Source organism: Convolutriloba macropyga, chromosome 10 (genome assembly GCF_964194025.1).
Source record: "Convolutriloba macropyga chromosome 10, txConMacr16.3, whole genome shotgun sequence".
NCBI lineage: Eukaryota > Metazoa > Xenacoelomorpha > Acoela > Convolutidae > Convolutriloba > Convolutriloba macropyga.
In genome coordinates this window covers 22,979,363-22,996,162 of record NC_134477.1, presented here as the reverse complement: position 1 = coordinate 22,996,162, position 16,800 = coordinate 22,979,363, and the positions used below count along the sequence as shown (strand labels likewise).

Genomic DNA, 16,800 nt, shown 5'->3' with positions numbered 1-16,800 from the left:
TTGTTTCATTTTCTTCTGTGAAGAGTGACAAATTGGCAACGTTCAATGTTTTTGAGGTTTATTTGCTGTTTGGTATTGACTTTGAGCCATTCGGGAAGCTTTCGGTTTGAACAGTATTTGCTCCGCTTGATGAATTTCGTCTTCTTTGAGGAGTCCCTTCTGCTTCGTTCTGAACCTCATGCAGTAGGCAATGAAGTTCGTGATTGAACCTACTGTATTGTCTCAAGTCAAATAGTTGGTCAGTTTTGTTTCTGTTGCTACAGTACTGGTAACTTCTTCGGGTTCGAGTTCGTTCTCTTGACACCAGGGCTTTGGCTCCTAATCTTCGCTCCGTTGTATCCATGCCGGCCCGTTTAGCCATACGGACTCTTTGAGGCCTTCGATGGACATTCATCGGTTTCCTATGTTGGAGGGGTTTTCGACACCTTTGACGTGTCTCCAGTGATCCATCAATACGTCTTCCAGTATTTCCGCTGCTCTGTTCGCCACGAACACTTGATTCTTTTGCACTGACTGTAACCACTCTAGTACCGTTGATGAGTCGGTCCAATGATAGATTTGATCAAGTCTGACATCATGACCGCTGAGTAACTGCTTTTTGTGGCAAACTCCGTAAACTGCGGCTTGGAGTTCTAAATTCGGTATTGTCATATGTCTGATGGGTGCCACACGACATTTCCCTATCACATAGGTGAGTTTCAACGTTGGTTCGTCTTGCAGATATGCCACAATGCACATCGCTTCTTCTGACGCGCCTGTGAAAATGTGTAGTCTCAAGTTTGTACATCCGTTTTCGAAATAAAGTTGATTTATTGACATCGTTCTTTTTTCTCTCAACTCAGAGAACCAATCAGGAAATAGTTTTGGATGTTCTGCTGACAACTCTTTGTCCCATGCTTGCCTCATTGCCGCCCAGATGTTTTGAGTAGAAACCGCATCCTTATGGTGAAGGGTGAGCATATCCCAAGGGAGTCGAACACTGCTGAGACAAAGGATAAGACAATTCTCTGAGTTATTCTTGCTGGAACTTCTTGCTCAGTTCCAAAACAGACAATGAGACTGTCTGTGTCCACATTCCACTTTAGTTCAAGGATTGCAGATTATTGTGGTCCTGCTTCGAAAGTTTTCACCATTTTCGTTGACTTGTCTGTCTCTGGGATGTGTGACTTGACTTCATCGTAACTTATTATCCATTTTGTCGATTTGAATCAACCTTTGATGATGACGTCACCGACTCTCTGGTAAATTCCAATTGCTTCTTGAGGGTTTCTGATTGACTTGAGGAAATCTTCCATATAGAAATTTCGCTGAACCGTTCTGACGAGACTTTCGTCGTTGACTTCCTTATTTTTCGCCACTTGACGGAAAGCGTAGTTTGCACAAGTCGAGGAGATTTTCGCCGCAAAAATGTGTCGTGTATTTTTGTAGACTTCTATTCTCTGCTCTGGATCTTCTCGCCAGAGAAATCGTAAGCATCGAGTGTCATCGCTTGGGATAGCAACTTGGAGAAACATTGCTTCTTTGTCGGCTGATAAATTTATTGGGTGTTCTCGGAAGCAAAAAATAAATTCTATCAGACTCTTCAGCGGGTCTGGTCTAAAAACAAGTTTTTCGTGCAGGGCTACGCCTTGATATTCTGCTGCTGCGTTGCATGCTCTTCTGTTTTTCTCAGGTTTATGAGGGTTTATGACAGGATGATGTGGTAAATTAATGTGGAAGTTTGTCTTTGGTTTCATTCATTTCAGTGTGATCAATTTTCTGAACGTATCCAGCATTGACAACCGTGTCAATGGTTTCTTGGTAGCGCTTTTTTAGCGTTTCGTCTTTCTGCAGGCGCCGCTGTTGAGACTTGAGATGCCCAATTGCAGAGTAGAAATTGTTCGATAACTTCACTTCGTCCTCTCGCCACAGAAATCCGACTTCGTGTCTTTAACCGTTGAATCGCGTTATTTGCTCCAACGTCTTGATTCCTTGATGTTCTTTTTTTGGATGACCGATGACATCGCAGTTTGTAGCGTAGGAAGCGATATCCCACCACTTACTCAACTGGTTTGCTAGTTTATCATCTGCAGTTGATGTTGCTGTTTTGGCAAGAGTTGCTGCCTGCTTCGCTGGTAGCGGAACACTTAAAACCCAGCCAATTTTTGATGTCACTGTCCATGGTGCGGCTTTGTTTTCTGATCGCTTGAATTCGAAAAGGTGATGAAATTCGTAACAGTCTTGTCCAAGAATCACTTGAACCTCGTTTAGATTGTAGCTCTGATTTGGCAAGTTCCTCAGATGTGGGTAACGGTATTTCAATACTTGCAGCTTCCGAATCTGGTCGACCAACTTCAGTTTCTTGTGCACATAGAATTGCACTGTTGTCAATGGTTGAGATTTCTCATGGGCTGAAACAACTATCAGCGCTATTTCAGTCTTGACATCTTTTGAGCTGTTACATGGATCCCTGTTACGGAAAAAGACGCTTTTTGGCCTTGAGTTTGAAATTTAGACACCACTGACTTGTCTAAAAATGAAATCTAGGATCCTGAATTACACGTTGCTAGTCGGTTTTGGCTTAAGTCTCTGTTTGTCAGCTTGATTCGCAACACTGGTAGTCCTCCGTGGGTGATGTTAGTTGCTACTGCCGTCGTTGCATCTGAGACATTCTTTGTAGTATCCTTCTTCGGTGAGTCGCTGCGCAAAAGTCTGTTGTGTTGCCTTCAACAGCTGGGCATACTACAAGTCCTGCTTTTGCAGTCCTTCGACATGTGACCTGGTCTCAATCAATTGAAACACAGTCGGAAATTCTGAACATGCTCTCGTCGTTCAATTACTTTCATTGATTTGGATTTTATTAGGGTCGTATTAGATTTTATAAGTCGTATTAGGGTGTTGTTCATCTTTGAAGGGACATTCGAGATTCTTTGGTTTGCTTGACTTTTCTGCGTTTGAATCAAAGGTACTCTCCTTCGGTTTATCACGGCTTAGAGACCTATTTCTGTCAAACGACGAGCTTTTCTGTGCTAACAAGTTCTCATGAATTACTGTTTTGGAGGCAAGCCACCCTTTGAAAACAATCAGGTTGCCTCTCAGTAGTCAACAACCTTGCATATACTGCAACCACTGTTCTCTCAGTCGAGGAAAAAGTTTTCTTGTTGTTGAAACTAGCCCTGCTTCTGCTTCTGGGTCTGATGTGGATCCAAGTTGAGTCAAGGTGTTCACAACATTTGTATTGCAAATTTGTCGATGCTCGAAGAATTGTTGTGCCAAATTTGAGAATGAGTATGTATTTTCTTGAATTGCGCGTTGACTATGACATCTGATCTGCCATACTTCTCACAGAGTATATCCCAAGCTTGATAGTATGATTGTGAGCTGAATCCCATACCGACAATGCTGCCTTTGTTTGACCCATTAGACTGGTCTCCAAGTATTGCATCTATTGTGTATCGCTGATTGGCTTTTGACGAACAACAACATCAAAAAGATCGGACCACTCTGGCCATTCCATGGGATCTCCTGAAAACTCAGTCGGTTTTGTTTTTGGCAAGCCACTGGCACCACTGCTTGGTACTGGTTGATTAATTACTTGGGGAGTGGTTTGGTTCAATGTGTTTCTGTTTCCGCTCTCGGCTGACCTGTTTCGAGAGTTGTTAATGTGACTCTGATTCCTGTTTCTGTCTTGAACTGCTGACGTTCCCTGCTGCTGAAACGTCGTCCTTGTCAACGGCGCTGGAGGTTCCGTTACTATAATTGATTTACGGATCTCTGGTTTCTTGAGAATGGTCGGTTTTGTCAGTTGCGTTGAGAAAAGTCCTTCACCCGGTTAGAAGAGCGGGGTAGATTTGGGATAGGTGCTGAAGCGTTTGTCAACGCTGCCCTGTGTGAGACATTCCTTGGAGGGTCGATAACAAAATTTAGAGATAGTGGCTGTCAATGGACAGACTGTTGAGCCATTATTTTGCCCAATCGGCTGTTCCTTCATGATTTCGTCGTGATCCAACGCTTTTTTTTCATCTGCCACTGATCCAGATGCCGTTGAGCTTCCTTTTGTCCGCTCAAATTTCAGACGTCTTTGTTATTCGTCGGCCTCTGCTTTCTTTCTTTAGTTTTCAAGGGCTCGTTCATACAGTCGAAAACGCAGTTTGTTTTCGTGTTGTTGCATTTTTGACGCTACTCCTGTTTGCTGTTGCTGTTGTAAGCTTAACTCTTGTTCTCGTTGTTGTTGTTGTTGTTGTTGTTGTTATTGTTGTTGTAAATGCAATTCTTCTTGCAGACGCCATAGTTCTATTTCCTCACGTTCCTGTTCTAACTCCAACAGCCACTCTGGCAGTCGTTGCTCTGTTTCATTCTTAGCCCTTAGGTTTTCGAGCTCCATTTCTTCGATCTGTCGCCTTTGCGATGATCGTGAGTTAGCAATACTTAGTTGTTTTCTGATACCGTGTGTAGCAGAATGCTTGTAGGAGACTTCGACATTCTTTTCAACGTTTTCTGTTGCTCCTTTTCTTGTATCAATTACGGTTTCGTTTGGGTCCTTAACACCAGCCGGTGAGGATGACACTAACGATGTTTGGTTCCCACAGTCCTTGCTTTGCCCGTACTGCTTGATCAGTTTCCGATAGCGACTCCCAATATCCCTGAAGTCCACAAACTCTTGGGTGCAAACCTCTGTTATTCAAATCCATTCTGTGTACATCTCATCTTGCTTTTCTACTAGCTCCTTCATTCGACTACACAATGTCTGTTTTTCGGAGTGGCTTAAGTTTTCTGCATTCAATTTCGTTTCCAACTTTGGCAAATCATTAATAATTGATTTAGCGGCTTCCACTAATTTGTATGCACGTACTGTGTTTTTTCGACAGTCGACGACTTCTGCGGAAACCTTCAATGTCTCGGAGAAAGGGCACTTTTTCAACTACCCATCGCAAAACTTTTCTCTTTTCTTCTAACAAACGCTTGGCCTCACTGTCGACATTTTCAAAATTTTTTGGTTTTAATAGTAACCTCTGCTGCTGTCCGTTTTCTTCAAGTTCATAGTAAACTTCGAAGAAACGATGATATGTTCTCTCTGCGGACACTATTCTCTTCTGAGCCAAGTGAATTTTCACATCGGCAAAATTCTGTCAAATGTTTTGAGCAATTCAGCTTGCTCATTTTCTAGTCTCTTGAGTTGGCCTGACATCTTGTAGACAGCCGTTTTCCAATGTTATTTGGGGTTCTTTCCAATCATCGCACAGATTTCGTTCTTGTCCACCAAAGTGAATTGTTGCGGCTGTTCAAGAACCTCAGCGGAACCGATATATCAAAGCCGGGTTCTCGAGTTTTACGCGGGCCTGGTTCTTCACAGGTTGCAATTGACTAACAAAATTGTCGAAGCAATTAATCGCTTTAACTTATTGTAGGAGTGTAACTTTTACTTTGTTGATTGAAGTTAAGAATATTCTTAGCGATAATCTACGTTCAATCTCGTGTTGAGGTTTGCACGGCTTCAACCAGTAGCTAGTATTGTTGCTAGATTCAAGTTAATTAAATTCAACCAACTTAAAATCTCAAGATCTTAATATCCGGCAAAACTTAGCAAAAAGATTAAAGTTGTTAAAGAATCGAACTTTAGTAAATCTGAGATATAGTCCAGATATATAACAGTTTCTAATGGCTCTAAATACTATTCGGTTTCAATACTCAAACAATTGGGTTAAAGCAAATAATCAAATAAATATCATTAATAACATCATCGCTGTTTGTTTCTGATTTGTTAATCAAGAAACTAATTTAGGTCATTGTTTACATTTTAAATGTCAAATTACTGCAATATTTACTTTTATTGACATATCCACGGATGGTTAGTACGTAGCTCTTAATGCCTCGAATAAGCGGTATTTGACCTTTAATGGTCACCTAAAGTATCATAAAGAAACAGCTTAAGAATTTGAACATTTAATAACAAAATTATCAAAAAATGCAAATTTTGCACCATATAAGTGTTAATAGCCACACTTGTGGGTCTGATGCAATAACGTTCGTTGGGTCCATGAGTAGCTTAGTGGTAACCCTAACCGTCGCCATAACCTCGTGTTGCTCGGGTTTTCCATTCCAAAAATGGAGGTGGGTGTACAAATTTTTGGTCCCAACTTGTGAAAATTTTCAGTTTTGACCGTTTTTGAGTTTTCACAAGTTTTTTTCAGTTTCAATTTATTTCGTGCTGTCTGATGGTTTTTATAGATGATTTCAAGTGGCGCCAATATAGGAGATAGTCAAGTATGATAAAAAAGAAGAAGATTGAATAAAGCATCAGATCACACTGACAAATTGTCCAAAATATTTAGATTCAGAAGTAAACATTAAATTTAATTTTCTAAGAGTTTATAGAACTTTAATAATAATAATAATAATAATAATAATAAAAATAATAATAATAATAATAATAATAATAATAAAAATAATAATAATAATAATAATAATAATAATAATAATAATAATAATAATAATAATAATAACAAAGGATTTAGGATAAAGTAATCCACGGGTTCGCATAAAACCCGGTTATTGAGTTGTTCAAAATTTATTGTTATTTACGTAAAGATGAGTTTCTTCAAGTCTCTACAGGTATTGCAGCCACACAAGAGACGCCGAGTGCAAGGGTCTGATTCGTTGTAGCGGGATATGAAGAACCAATTGTAGAGTTACAGGAGTTTGCTTTTTTGCTCTCGATCAAGGAGGATATCATATTTGAAATAATCATTGAACAGATTTGCAAGGTGACAAGCTCGGTACCAAAAATCTGACTCACTCTTCTGCAATCGCATTTGCTTACAGATAAAATTTATAGTGACTTGGGCTCTCCGGGTTCCCACCTCAACGAGAGTGACATGGCTCTGCCAGTCTATATCAACTTTTCCCGATAACATTTTTGCAAATAATAGAACAACATGAAGTTCTTGATATAGAGACAGTGGCAAGATGTTGATTTTCTGAAGTTTTTCCTTGTATGAGAGGACGCTGTTGCTGGTCTTGAATATTCAAGGACATTGTTTTTCGTTGAACATTTTCAAGAAAAGTTAAATCGCCATTTGATGGTTTCCACAAGGCCGCGCCATAGCTGACAATTGGCACAACGTAGCAAGCATTGGCCTTGCAAAAGTTTCGTTTCAGCGGAAAGATTTCATTCGATGCTTTTTCGGTTTTTTTTCGCGTGTAGTGTCCAATTTAAGGAGTCAGTAACAAAGAGGCCCAAATCTTTAATCGATTGAGTGGCTTCGAAGGTATAATTGGGCAGAGATATTTTGGCAGAGCCTTTAATACACAACAGCTTGGTTTTCGTCAGGTTCATTGACATCAGATTAACCTCGCACCACCTCCACAGTTTTCTGACCTCTATGTTGAGCGTCACAGGATTAGTCCCTACAATTTTGTAATCATCCGCATAGCCAAAAGCCTTTGACATAACACAGGACGGGAAATCGTTTATGAAGACTAGGAAGAACAGCAGGCCCAGAATGGAACCTTGGGGGACGCCGCTAAAGACATCAAGTTCTGTTGAGGTTGTACTATTTATTCGCACTGTCTGTTTCCGATTTTACAGATAGCTTCGAAGCAGACTTAAGCAGTTTCCTCCGATGCCAAGCGCCGATAGTTTGTCTAAAAGTAGATTGTGAGAGACTTTGTCGAATGCCTTCTGGAAATCGATATAGAAGGTCGTGAGGTAGGAAGGGCTGGAGTCCAGGCAGCTGAAGATCTCATGCAAGTACTCTATTAGATTTGTTGTTGTCGATCGTCTAGGTCAAAATTCATGCTGTGCGGGATTTAAGGTTGGGTAGACTACTGGAATCAGTTTGTTGAAGAGGAGCGTTTCTAGCAATTTCGACACTGCAGACAGAAGGCTGATAGGTCTATAGACAGAGGCGTCTTGTTTGTCACCATCTTTATAGATTGGTACAATTTCAGCTACTTCCATTTGGTTTGGAAATGAGCTTTGCAAGCTATTAAATTGAATAGTAGACAAAGCGATTTTGGCAATGACTTGTGGAGGTTTTAAGAGCGCAGTCCCTATCCTGTCTGGTCCTTTGGCTTTGTTTACATCAAGTTGCAGCAGTGAAGTCTGGATTTCTTCGGTGGTGAAGTAGACGTGGCTCAATTGAATTACAACGTTCTTGTTGTCTGTTTTGACTCTGTAAGGCATCTGTGTGAACACTGACTGGAAGTAGTCGTTAAACAGGTCGGCTTTAGCAACGTCTGTAGTAGCTGATCGGTGACTCAGGAAGATTTCGGAGGGCACAGAACTTCACTTGGTGACAGACTTGAAATAGCGTTGTATGTCGGTAAACTTTCCATATTGGAAGAGTCGAAGTTCATGCTCTTGTTGGTCGTGTTGAAGTGCTAGAGCAAGATTCGTTTGCACATTCTCGATTTTGAGTTTTGTTGTGGCGTTGGTTTCCGTTGCTACTTTTGTTGAAGGGTATTCAATTTTTTGTTAAGGTGAGACAATCCATGACTGACCCAGGGCGCGAGTTCAGATCTGTGTTTTGTGATGATAGGTAAGAAATCTTGAAGGATTTCATAAAGCCATTGGTACCAAAGATCTAACATCAAGTCTATGTTGCTCAGACAGTAAGGAAGAAAAAGATGCTGAGCAATAAACTCGTTTATCTCGTTCCAATTAGCTTTCTTATATGCAAAGGCTCCCAAGTCGAGCTTCTGCCTTGGTTTTGGCGGTTGTGTGTGTGATAGCTTGAAAGCAAAGAAGACCTTGGCGTGAAACGGCACATAATCGCTTCAGAACATTTTTCTAAAACGATGGTCGTGAACAATGCTTGAAACAGTCTGGGGTTTGTTGCATAGGAAAATGTCCAACGACTTTCCATCTTGAGATCGAATTAGCTGTTGAAAGTTTAAGTCGCAGAGCTCGTTCAGTATTATCTGCTCGTCGGACGAAGTGAAGGTGTCAAGTTTAAAAAGTGACTGCAATAAAGAATATGGTCGGTTAATAGAGTTATTTCGCAAAATCTGCACACACAGGTTTTTCTCCCACTGGTAACAACTTTCCATACAACAAAAATTTTTGTGCAGTCCATTGGCATAGAACTTGGCAATTATTCTGCTGTATTTTGGCGGGCAGTCTTTTAATCCATGTATATCATGAAAAATATATTTTTAAAAGCGTTGTGGTTGAGGTGTACTTGCTTACTCTGCACCAACTTTTCCAAAAAACGGCTTCTATTTTCCGGTAATGTTGTTTTGTTTCGATTTCAAAAAGTTCATCGACGTACGTCTCTACGTAAGTTGAGGCTGTAAAAACAATTGAATTGAAGATTTGTTGTGCTGAGTTGAATTTGCAGATTTAGTTTTTGATTTATTGAAGCTACTGACTGATAAGCTTTGTTCATTAGAAAATTAGAGGATAAGAAAATTAGAGGCGAGTGAATTATGGGCACAAACGGAAAAGATCCACGATCCTTTTATTTATTTGATTTATCTCTCAATGCTTGCTGGAAAATTTGGCAAGAAATCTGGAAAATGGCTTATGCTGACTTAAGAATTGTCATGTAGATGAGAAATTGAACTATTTCTAGCAAAAGCTGTTCAGGATAAATTGGGGACTTGTAGTACGATTTACATATCTCCAGATTAACTGAAGAATGTAGAGAAAAAGAAAGCAGTGTCTCGAAGCGATCAGTGGTCGCGTGTCTGGATGACGTCAGCTGATCCGACCTACATGACCCCCCAAAATGAAGCTTCTGCTGAAAAAAAATACAAACTGAAGAATAAAGGAACAGTAGATTCTATTGAAGCTAAATTAGGAGAAACCTTACAAAAGGACGGAGGGGATCCAGGGACGGACGGAAGGTACTATTTTTTTTGACAGCTAGAAGAAAAAGTCTGTGTCTATGGACCCTCAAAGCTTAATTGACTAATAATTATGGGCACAAACGGAAAAGATCGACGATCCTTTTATATATTTGATTTTTCTCTTGAAGGTCTAGGTTTTTCTCTTAAGATCTATATGTCATGGCTATCCAACTTGACTGGGAGCAAAAGCCAGCAGCCGCCGCCTCCCAGCGACGCTCAAGAAAAGGCGAAAGAAAAACGAGATGCTGCTGAAGTCCTTCAGAAGGCCAGAGAAGTGAGAAATAGTGGTAGCTATCAAGCATTTGATCCAGAGGGACTTGAAAGAGCGGCTAAGGCCATCAAAGAGCTTAATCAATCTCGTTAGTGTTTTTCATTCTTGATATTGAAATACGATTATCTAAGTGTAGTAGATGCAGTAGATAAGTTGGCAACAGTCTGCTGAAAGAAAGGTGTTTCAGCTCATGCGCGATCAGCAATTGACCTTCAGCGTGATAAAGAACGAACTGATCAGCTAAAGATAGAAGAGAGTATTGGACAAGCCAAAGCATATGAAGAAGAGTACAAAATCAAGTTAGCCCAAGTCCAGGGTGAAGAGAGGTTAGAAAATCAATTTAGAGATTAGATTGTAAAAAATAGATATGGTTAATTGATAGAAAATGTTTTATAATAATAAAAAGATTGCTCGTGGGAATCTGTGCGTAACACTGTATGTTCCTCTTAAGGTTACCTCTTATTAATTTCTGTCGGAGAAACCGTGAAGCGTATCCGAAAGCAACTCGGAGAAAATTACTTGTACTGTTTGAAACGAAAAATATGCCGCCTGTTTTCGACAAACAAAACGAAAACTCTTTAACATATTTTAGAAGGAAAAGTGTAGTGCAATTTGAAAGACACAGACAAACCTTACATGCGCACGCAAATACAAACCCCAATACAAAAAGCTTGTTTCGAAAAATTTCTGTTCGGCAACTGCTCTTTACTCAAGGTTCGCCACCATTCATTTAGGTCTTTTTTTTAACTGGGTGCGGAATTTAGAAGGCAATTGTATCGGTAAATCTAATTTTGGCACTAAACTTTGAAATGAAACTTTTTGTGAGGTTTTTCAAAAAAATGTTTGTCTACTTTTATTGCAGAGTTTTTGCACTCTGCCTCTACTTGTGTCTAACATATGGGAATGTTAAAAGTCTTCTTTAAGGCTCCTATTTAGTTGCATTGAGGAACATTGATTATTAATTGTTTAATTTAAAGAAATGCCCGTAGACTCCAAAGGATCGGTTCGAAGAGCAGTTTCAATATACAGAGAAGTGAAAGTTCTCATTTTCAAAGGAAAATAAAGAAGTTTTGTATTTTCTCAACCTGGCGATGCATAAACCCTAGCTCTCAATTTCTTCTGTTTTGCTGCATTATATTAGAGTTGGTTAGTTCGAACGATCTGGTCTGACAGCATAAGGAATACAAATGAAAAAGATAAGAAGATGTTTCCATCTTTACTTTTTGATAAATTGTTTGTTTGCTTTGATCGACATTCCATGAAACTGTATTTTATGTCTCCGTGGTTTTGAAAATACCGAAATGTTTTTTATGTTTGATTTTTCAAAAATCAGTTTGATACAGAGAAACATTGGTTCCTCAATGGTTTTCAATCAGCAGAGATGGATAAAAGTTTTAACGAAATTTTGAGGATGAAAAGTTGTTGGTCAGTTAATTTCTCCGTTTAGGTTTAAGTTAAATTTCAATGCGATATGTCCCCCTTGCAATTTTTGCCCGTTCCATTTTTCCTTCCAAATTTTAAAGTGTTCACTTTTAAAAAAGTTTTTAATTTTCTTAGTATAACTCAAAACTAGATCGTGAGGCTACAATATTCTATATAAATCAGAACTAGATGGTGAGGGCTTCTGTTGCTGCCTAACTAAAATGTGAAAAATTGACTGTGAAAAAAGCCAGCCTCGCATATTTATTTTAATTTTTGAGTAAAAATTTGGGAACAATAAAACATTTAGGATAAGATATCCAAGGGTTAGCATAAAACCCAATTATTGAATTTTTTGTTCAGTTAATTCAAATTGAGTTTCCTAACGTCTCTGCAGTTGTTACAGCCTCATAGATATCCGTCAGGTGCACATGTCTGATTCGTTTCATTGACTTCTGAAGAAAACTTTGAAGACAGAAAAATTTAGATTTATGAGGATCGAAAAGAATGTCATATTTGAAGTGATTTTTTTAGATGGTTGGCAAGATGGCAAGCTCTATACCAGTAATCAGAGTCGCTTTTGTCTGCAGACAAAGTTTTTGGTTATATGAGTTATTCGATTTCTGACTGCAGTAATAGTTAAATGCTTACGACAGTCAATACCCACGTTCTATGTTTAGTTTCTATTTTTGCAAACAGCAAGACACGATGTTTTTGATACAAAGACAGGGGAAATATGTCTAAACTGAACAGTTATGCTTTGTATGCGATGACTTTGTTACTTGACATAAAGCCAAGAATTGGTACAACGTAACAGACGTATGCGTTCTTCTTAGTAATTAACGTTGCTTTTGAGAGGTTCAGCTTGAAGAATAGAGCATTCGGGAACCTCTCAAAAGCAACGTTAAATTCTTCAGTTCTTTTTCAGTTCTGTTCTTGACGTGCACAACCCAGGATAATGTCTCGGTTACCAGGAGATCTCGATTTTTCATTACCTTTGTGGTGTCGATGCTATAGTTTGGTATTGCAATATTTAATTCATTGTCTCGCTAATTACCTGTCCAAATGGCTGTGATGGAGTTACATCTTTTTAGATCTATATTTACAGGAAAGCTGATGGTTGTTATGAATCTACCTCGTTTTGTTGTTTTTGTTGACGTGATACCGAATTTCATTAGGGACATGTCCCATCTCCTTTGAAGAAAGGAACAAGTTTGTTTGCTCAGTCAAGGTTTTATCTGATATCTTGACTTTTTAGTGATTTATTTAAAGAAGATATTGAGTTTGACCGTAATTAATGTTTTAATGTGTTTATCCGCTCTTGTGGTATACATTAAGTTAAGAATGTGGCGGGGCGGGTTCGGATAACTATGTGTGAATGCACCTTACCGAACATCCTTATTATTGTTTAAGCACAAACTCAAAAGCAAACACTCAATTATTTACAAACTCAAGAGTACTTTTAAAAGCAAAACTTAAACAAAACGTTTTCAGTTTTTTTTGCGATTATAGGGTTCATGAGGTAGTAATTTCTTTTCGGAAGGCAACATATTCTATTTGAAAGGAACAGCAAAACCAAATGGTGTTTGTCCTAGTGCTGTTTTTTAATCAAAGAATCCTTCAGATTCTATGCATCTTAGCACAACTATTACGCCGAATAGATCTCGAAAACCAACCGAGAAATGAATGTGTTGCGAATGTGGAGAAGTGTTAAACAATTGTATAGCCTACATATGTGGCACTTGGTACCATCAGGCATTCCTGTAACTGTTTTCAGCCATATAGGCAATGTAAGAGGGTTAAACTGGTTTTGCGAAACCTGCCGTTTTTGAATATGACAACCAAAGAAAGGGGCCATCAACTGCGAAAGACAGAACGTAGATATCTTACAACATCAAGATCAAAATAATCTCTTGACATCACTGAGTAGAAAAAGCAAAACAGTGACAAGTACTCCTGATAAAGGCGAAGTATGATGACCGATTCGATTCTGTGAACTACCTGAGAGCAAGGAATCAAATGTATACCAGCAAAAATTGGATGAATTCTGGAAAGTGAAGACCACAAAGTTGCCGGAGAGTTAAAAATTCAATGGCATCCCGATAAATGGAAATGCTTGCTGGAAAATTTGGCAAGAAATCTGGAAAATGGCTCATGCTGACTTAAGAATTGTCATGTAGATCAGAATTGAAATATTGGTAGCGAAAGCTGTTCAGAATAAATTGGGGACTTGTAGTACGATTTTACATATCTCCAGATTAACTGAAGAATTTAGAGAAAAAGAAAGCAGAGTCTTGAAGCGATCAGTGGTCGCGTGTCTGGATGACGTCAGCTGATGCGACCTACATGACCCCCCAAAATGAAGATTCTGCTGAAAAAAAATACAAACCGAAGAATAAAGGAACAGTAGATTCTATTGAAGCTAAATTAGGAGAAACCTTACAAAAGGACGGAGGGGATCCAGGGACGGATGGAAGGTAATATTTTTTTTGACAGCTAGAAGAAAAAGTCTGTGTCTATGGACCCTCAAAGCTTAATTGACTAATAATTATGGGCACAAACGGAAAAGATCCACGATCCTTTTTTTATTTGATTTTTCTCTTGAAGGTCTAGATTTTTTTCTTAAGATCTATATGCCATGGCTATCCAGCTTGACTGGGAGCAAAGCCAGCAGCCGCCGCCTCCCAGCGACGCTCAAGAAAAGGCGAAAGAAAAACCAGATGCTGCTGAAGTCCTTCAGAAGGCCAGAGAAGTCAGAAATAGTGTTAGCTATCAAGCATTTGATCCAGAGGGACTTGAAAGAGCGGCTAGGGCCATCAAAGAGCTAATCAATCTCGTTAGCGTTTTTCATTCTTGAAATTGAAATACGATTATCTAAGTGTAGTAGATGCAGTAGATAAGTTAGCAACCGTCTGCTGAAAGAAAGGTGTTTCAGCTCATGCGCGATCAGCAATTGACCTTCAGCGTGATAAAGAACGAACTGATCAGCTAAAGATAGAAGAGAGTATTGGACAAGCCAAAGCATATGAAGAAGAGTACAAAATCAAGTTAGCCCAAGTCCAGGGTGAAGAGAGGTTAGAAAATCAATTTAGAGATTAGATTGTAAAAAATAGATATGGTCAATTGATAGAAAATGTTTTATAATAATAAAAAAGATTGCTCGTGGGAATCTGTGCGTAACACTGTATGTTCCTCTTAAGATTACCTCTTATTAATTTCTGTCAGAAAAACCGTGAAGCGTATCCGAAAGCAACTCGGAGAAAATTACTTGTACTGTTTGAAACGAAAAATATGCCGCCTGTTTTCGACAAACAAAACGAAAACTCTTTAACATATTTTAGAAGGAAAAGTGTAGTGCAATTTGAAAGACACAGACAAACCTTACAAACGCACGCAAATACAAACCCCAATACAAAAAGCTTGTTTCGAAAAATTTCTGTTCGGCAACTGCTCTTTACTCAAGGTTCGCCACCATTCATTTAGGTCTTTTTTTAACTGGGTGCGGAATTTAGAAGGCAATTGTATCGGTAAATCTAATTTTGGCACTAAACTTTGAAATGAAACTTTGTGAGGTTTTTCAAAAATTGTTTGTCTACTTCATTGCAGAGTTTTTGCACTCTGCCTCTACTTGTGTCTACCATATGGGAATGTTAAGTCTTCTTTAAGGCTCCTATTTAGTTGCATTGAGGCACATTGCATTTTATTTGTTTAATTTAAAGAAATGCCCGTAGACTCCAAAGGATCGGTTTGAAGAGCAGTTTCAATATACAGAGAAGTGAAAGTTCTCATTTTCAAAGGAAAATAAAGAAGTTTTGTTTTTTCTCAATCTGGCGATGCATAAACCCTAGCTCTCAATTTCTTCTGTTTTGCTGCATTATATTAGAGGTGGTTAGTTCGAACGATCTGGTCTGACAGCATAAGGAATACAAATGAAAAAGATAAGAAAATGTTTCCATCTTTACTTTTTGATAAATTGTTTGTTTGCTTTGATCGACATTCCATAAAACTGTTTTTTACGTCTCCGTGGTTTTGAAAATACCGATATGTTTTTTATGTTTGATTTTTCAAAAATCAGTTTGATACAGAGAAACATTGGTTCCTCAATAGTTTTCAATCAGCAGAGATGGATAAAAGTTTCAACGAAATTTTGAGGATGAAAAGTTGTTGGTCAATTAATTTCTCCGTTTAGGTTTAAGTTAAATTTCAATGCGATATGTCTCCCTTGCAATTTTTGCCCGTTCCATTTTTCCTTCCAAATTTTAAAGTGTTCACTTTTAAAAAAGTTCTTAATTTTCTTAGTATAACTCAAAACTAGATCGTGAGGCTACAATATTCTATATAAATCAGAACTAGATGGTGAGGGCTTCTGTACGCTGCCTAACTAAAATGTGAAAAATTGACTGTGAAGAAAGCCAGCCTCGCATATTTATTTTAATTTTTGAGTAAAAATTTGGGAATAATAAAACATTTAGGATAAGATATCCAAGGGTTAGCATAAAACCCAATTATTGAATTTTTTGTTCAGTTAATTCAAATTGAGTTTCCTAACGTCTCTGCAGTTGTTACAGCCTCATAGATATCCGCCAGGTGCACATGTCTGATTCGTTTCATTGACTTCTGAAGAAAACTTTGAAGACAGAAAAATTTAGATTTATGAGGATCGAAAAGAATGTCATATTTGAAGTGATTTTTTTAGATGGTTGGCAAGATGGCAAGCTCTATACCAGTAATCAGAGTCCCTTTTGTCTGCAGACAAAGTTTTTGGTTACATGAGTTATTCGATTTCTGACTGCAGTAATAGTTAAATGCTTACGACAGTCAATACCCACGTTCTATGTTTAGTTTCTATTTTTGCAAACAGCAAGACACGAAGTTTTTGATACAAAGACATGGGAAATATGTCTAAACTGAACAGTTATGCTTTGTATGGGATGACATTGTTACTTGACATAAGCCAAGAATTGGTACAACGTAACAGACGTATGCGTTCTTCTTAGTATTTAACGTTGCTTTTGAGAGGTTCCGCTTGAAGAAGAATAGAGCATTCGGGAACCTCTCAAAAGCAACGTTAAATTCTTCAGTTCTTTTTCAGTTCTGTTCTTGACGTGCACAACCCAGGATAATGTCTCGGTTACCAGGAGATCTTGATTTTTCATTACCTTTGTGGTGTCGATGCTATAGTTTGGTATTACAATATTTAATTCATTGTCTCGCTAATTACCTGTCCAAATGGCTGCGATGGAGTTACATCTTTTTAGATCTATATTTACATGATGGTT

The 16,800-nt window shown here is 38.6% G+C and overlaps 1 protein-coding gene across 1 annotated transcript; it reads left to right on the top strand.

The window, feature by feature from the left end:
• Window positions 1-9,961: 9,961 nt before the first annotated feature.
• On the top strand, window positions 9,962-10,453 carry LOC142347967 (ATPase family AAA domain-containing protein 3-like). The gene is made up of 2 exons (XM_075399133.1): window positions 9,962-10,190; window positions 10,290-10,453. The coding sequence occupies exons 1-2, from the start codon at window positions 9,986-9,988 to the stop codon at window positions 10,451-10,453; spliced, it is 369 nt and encodes a 122-aa protein (XP_075255248.1). The 5' UTR covers window positions 9,962-9,985.
• Window positions 10,454-16,800: the final 6,347 nt, after the last annotated feature.

What these genes read in the sequence shown, in the direction of transcription:
- LOC142347967 (XM_075399133.1), top strand. Translation starts at nt 9,986, where the DNA reads ATGTCATGGCTATCCAACTTGACTGGGAGCAAAAGCCAGCAGCCGCCG. An exon ending in CAAAGAGCTTAATCAATCTC is followed by an intron (nt 10,191 to 10,289) that starts GTTAGTGTTTTT and finishes AAGGTGTTTCAG; the next exon opens with CTCATGCGCGATCAGCAATT.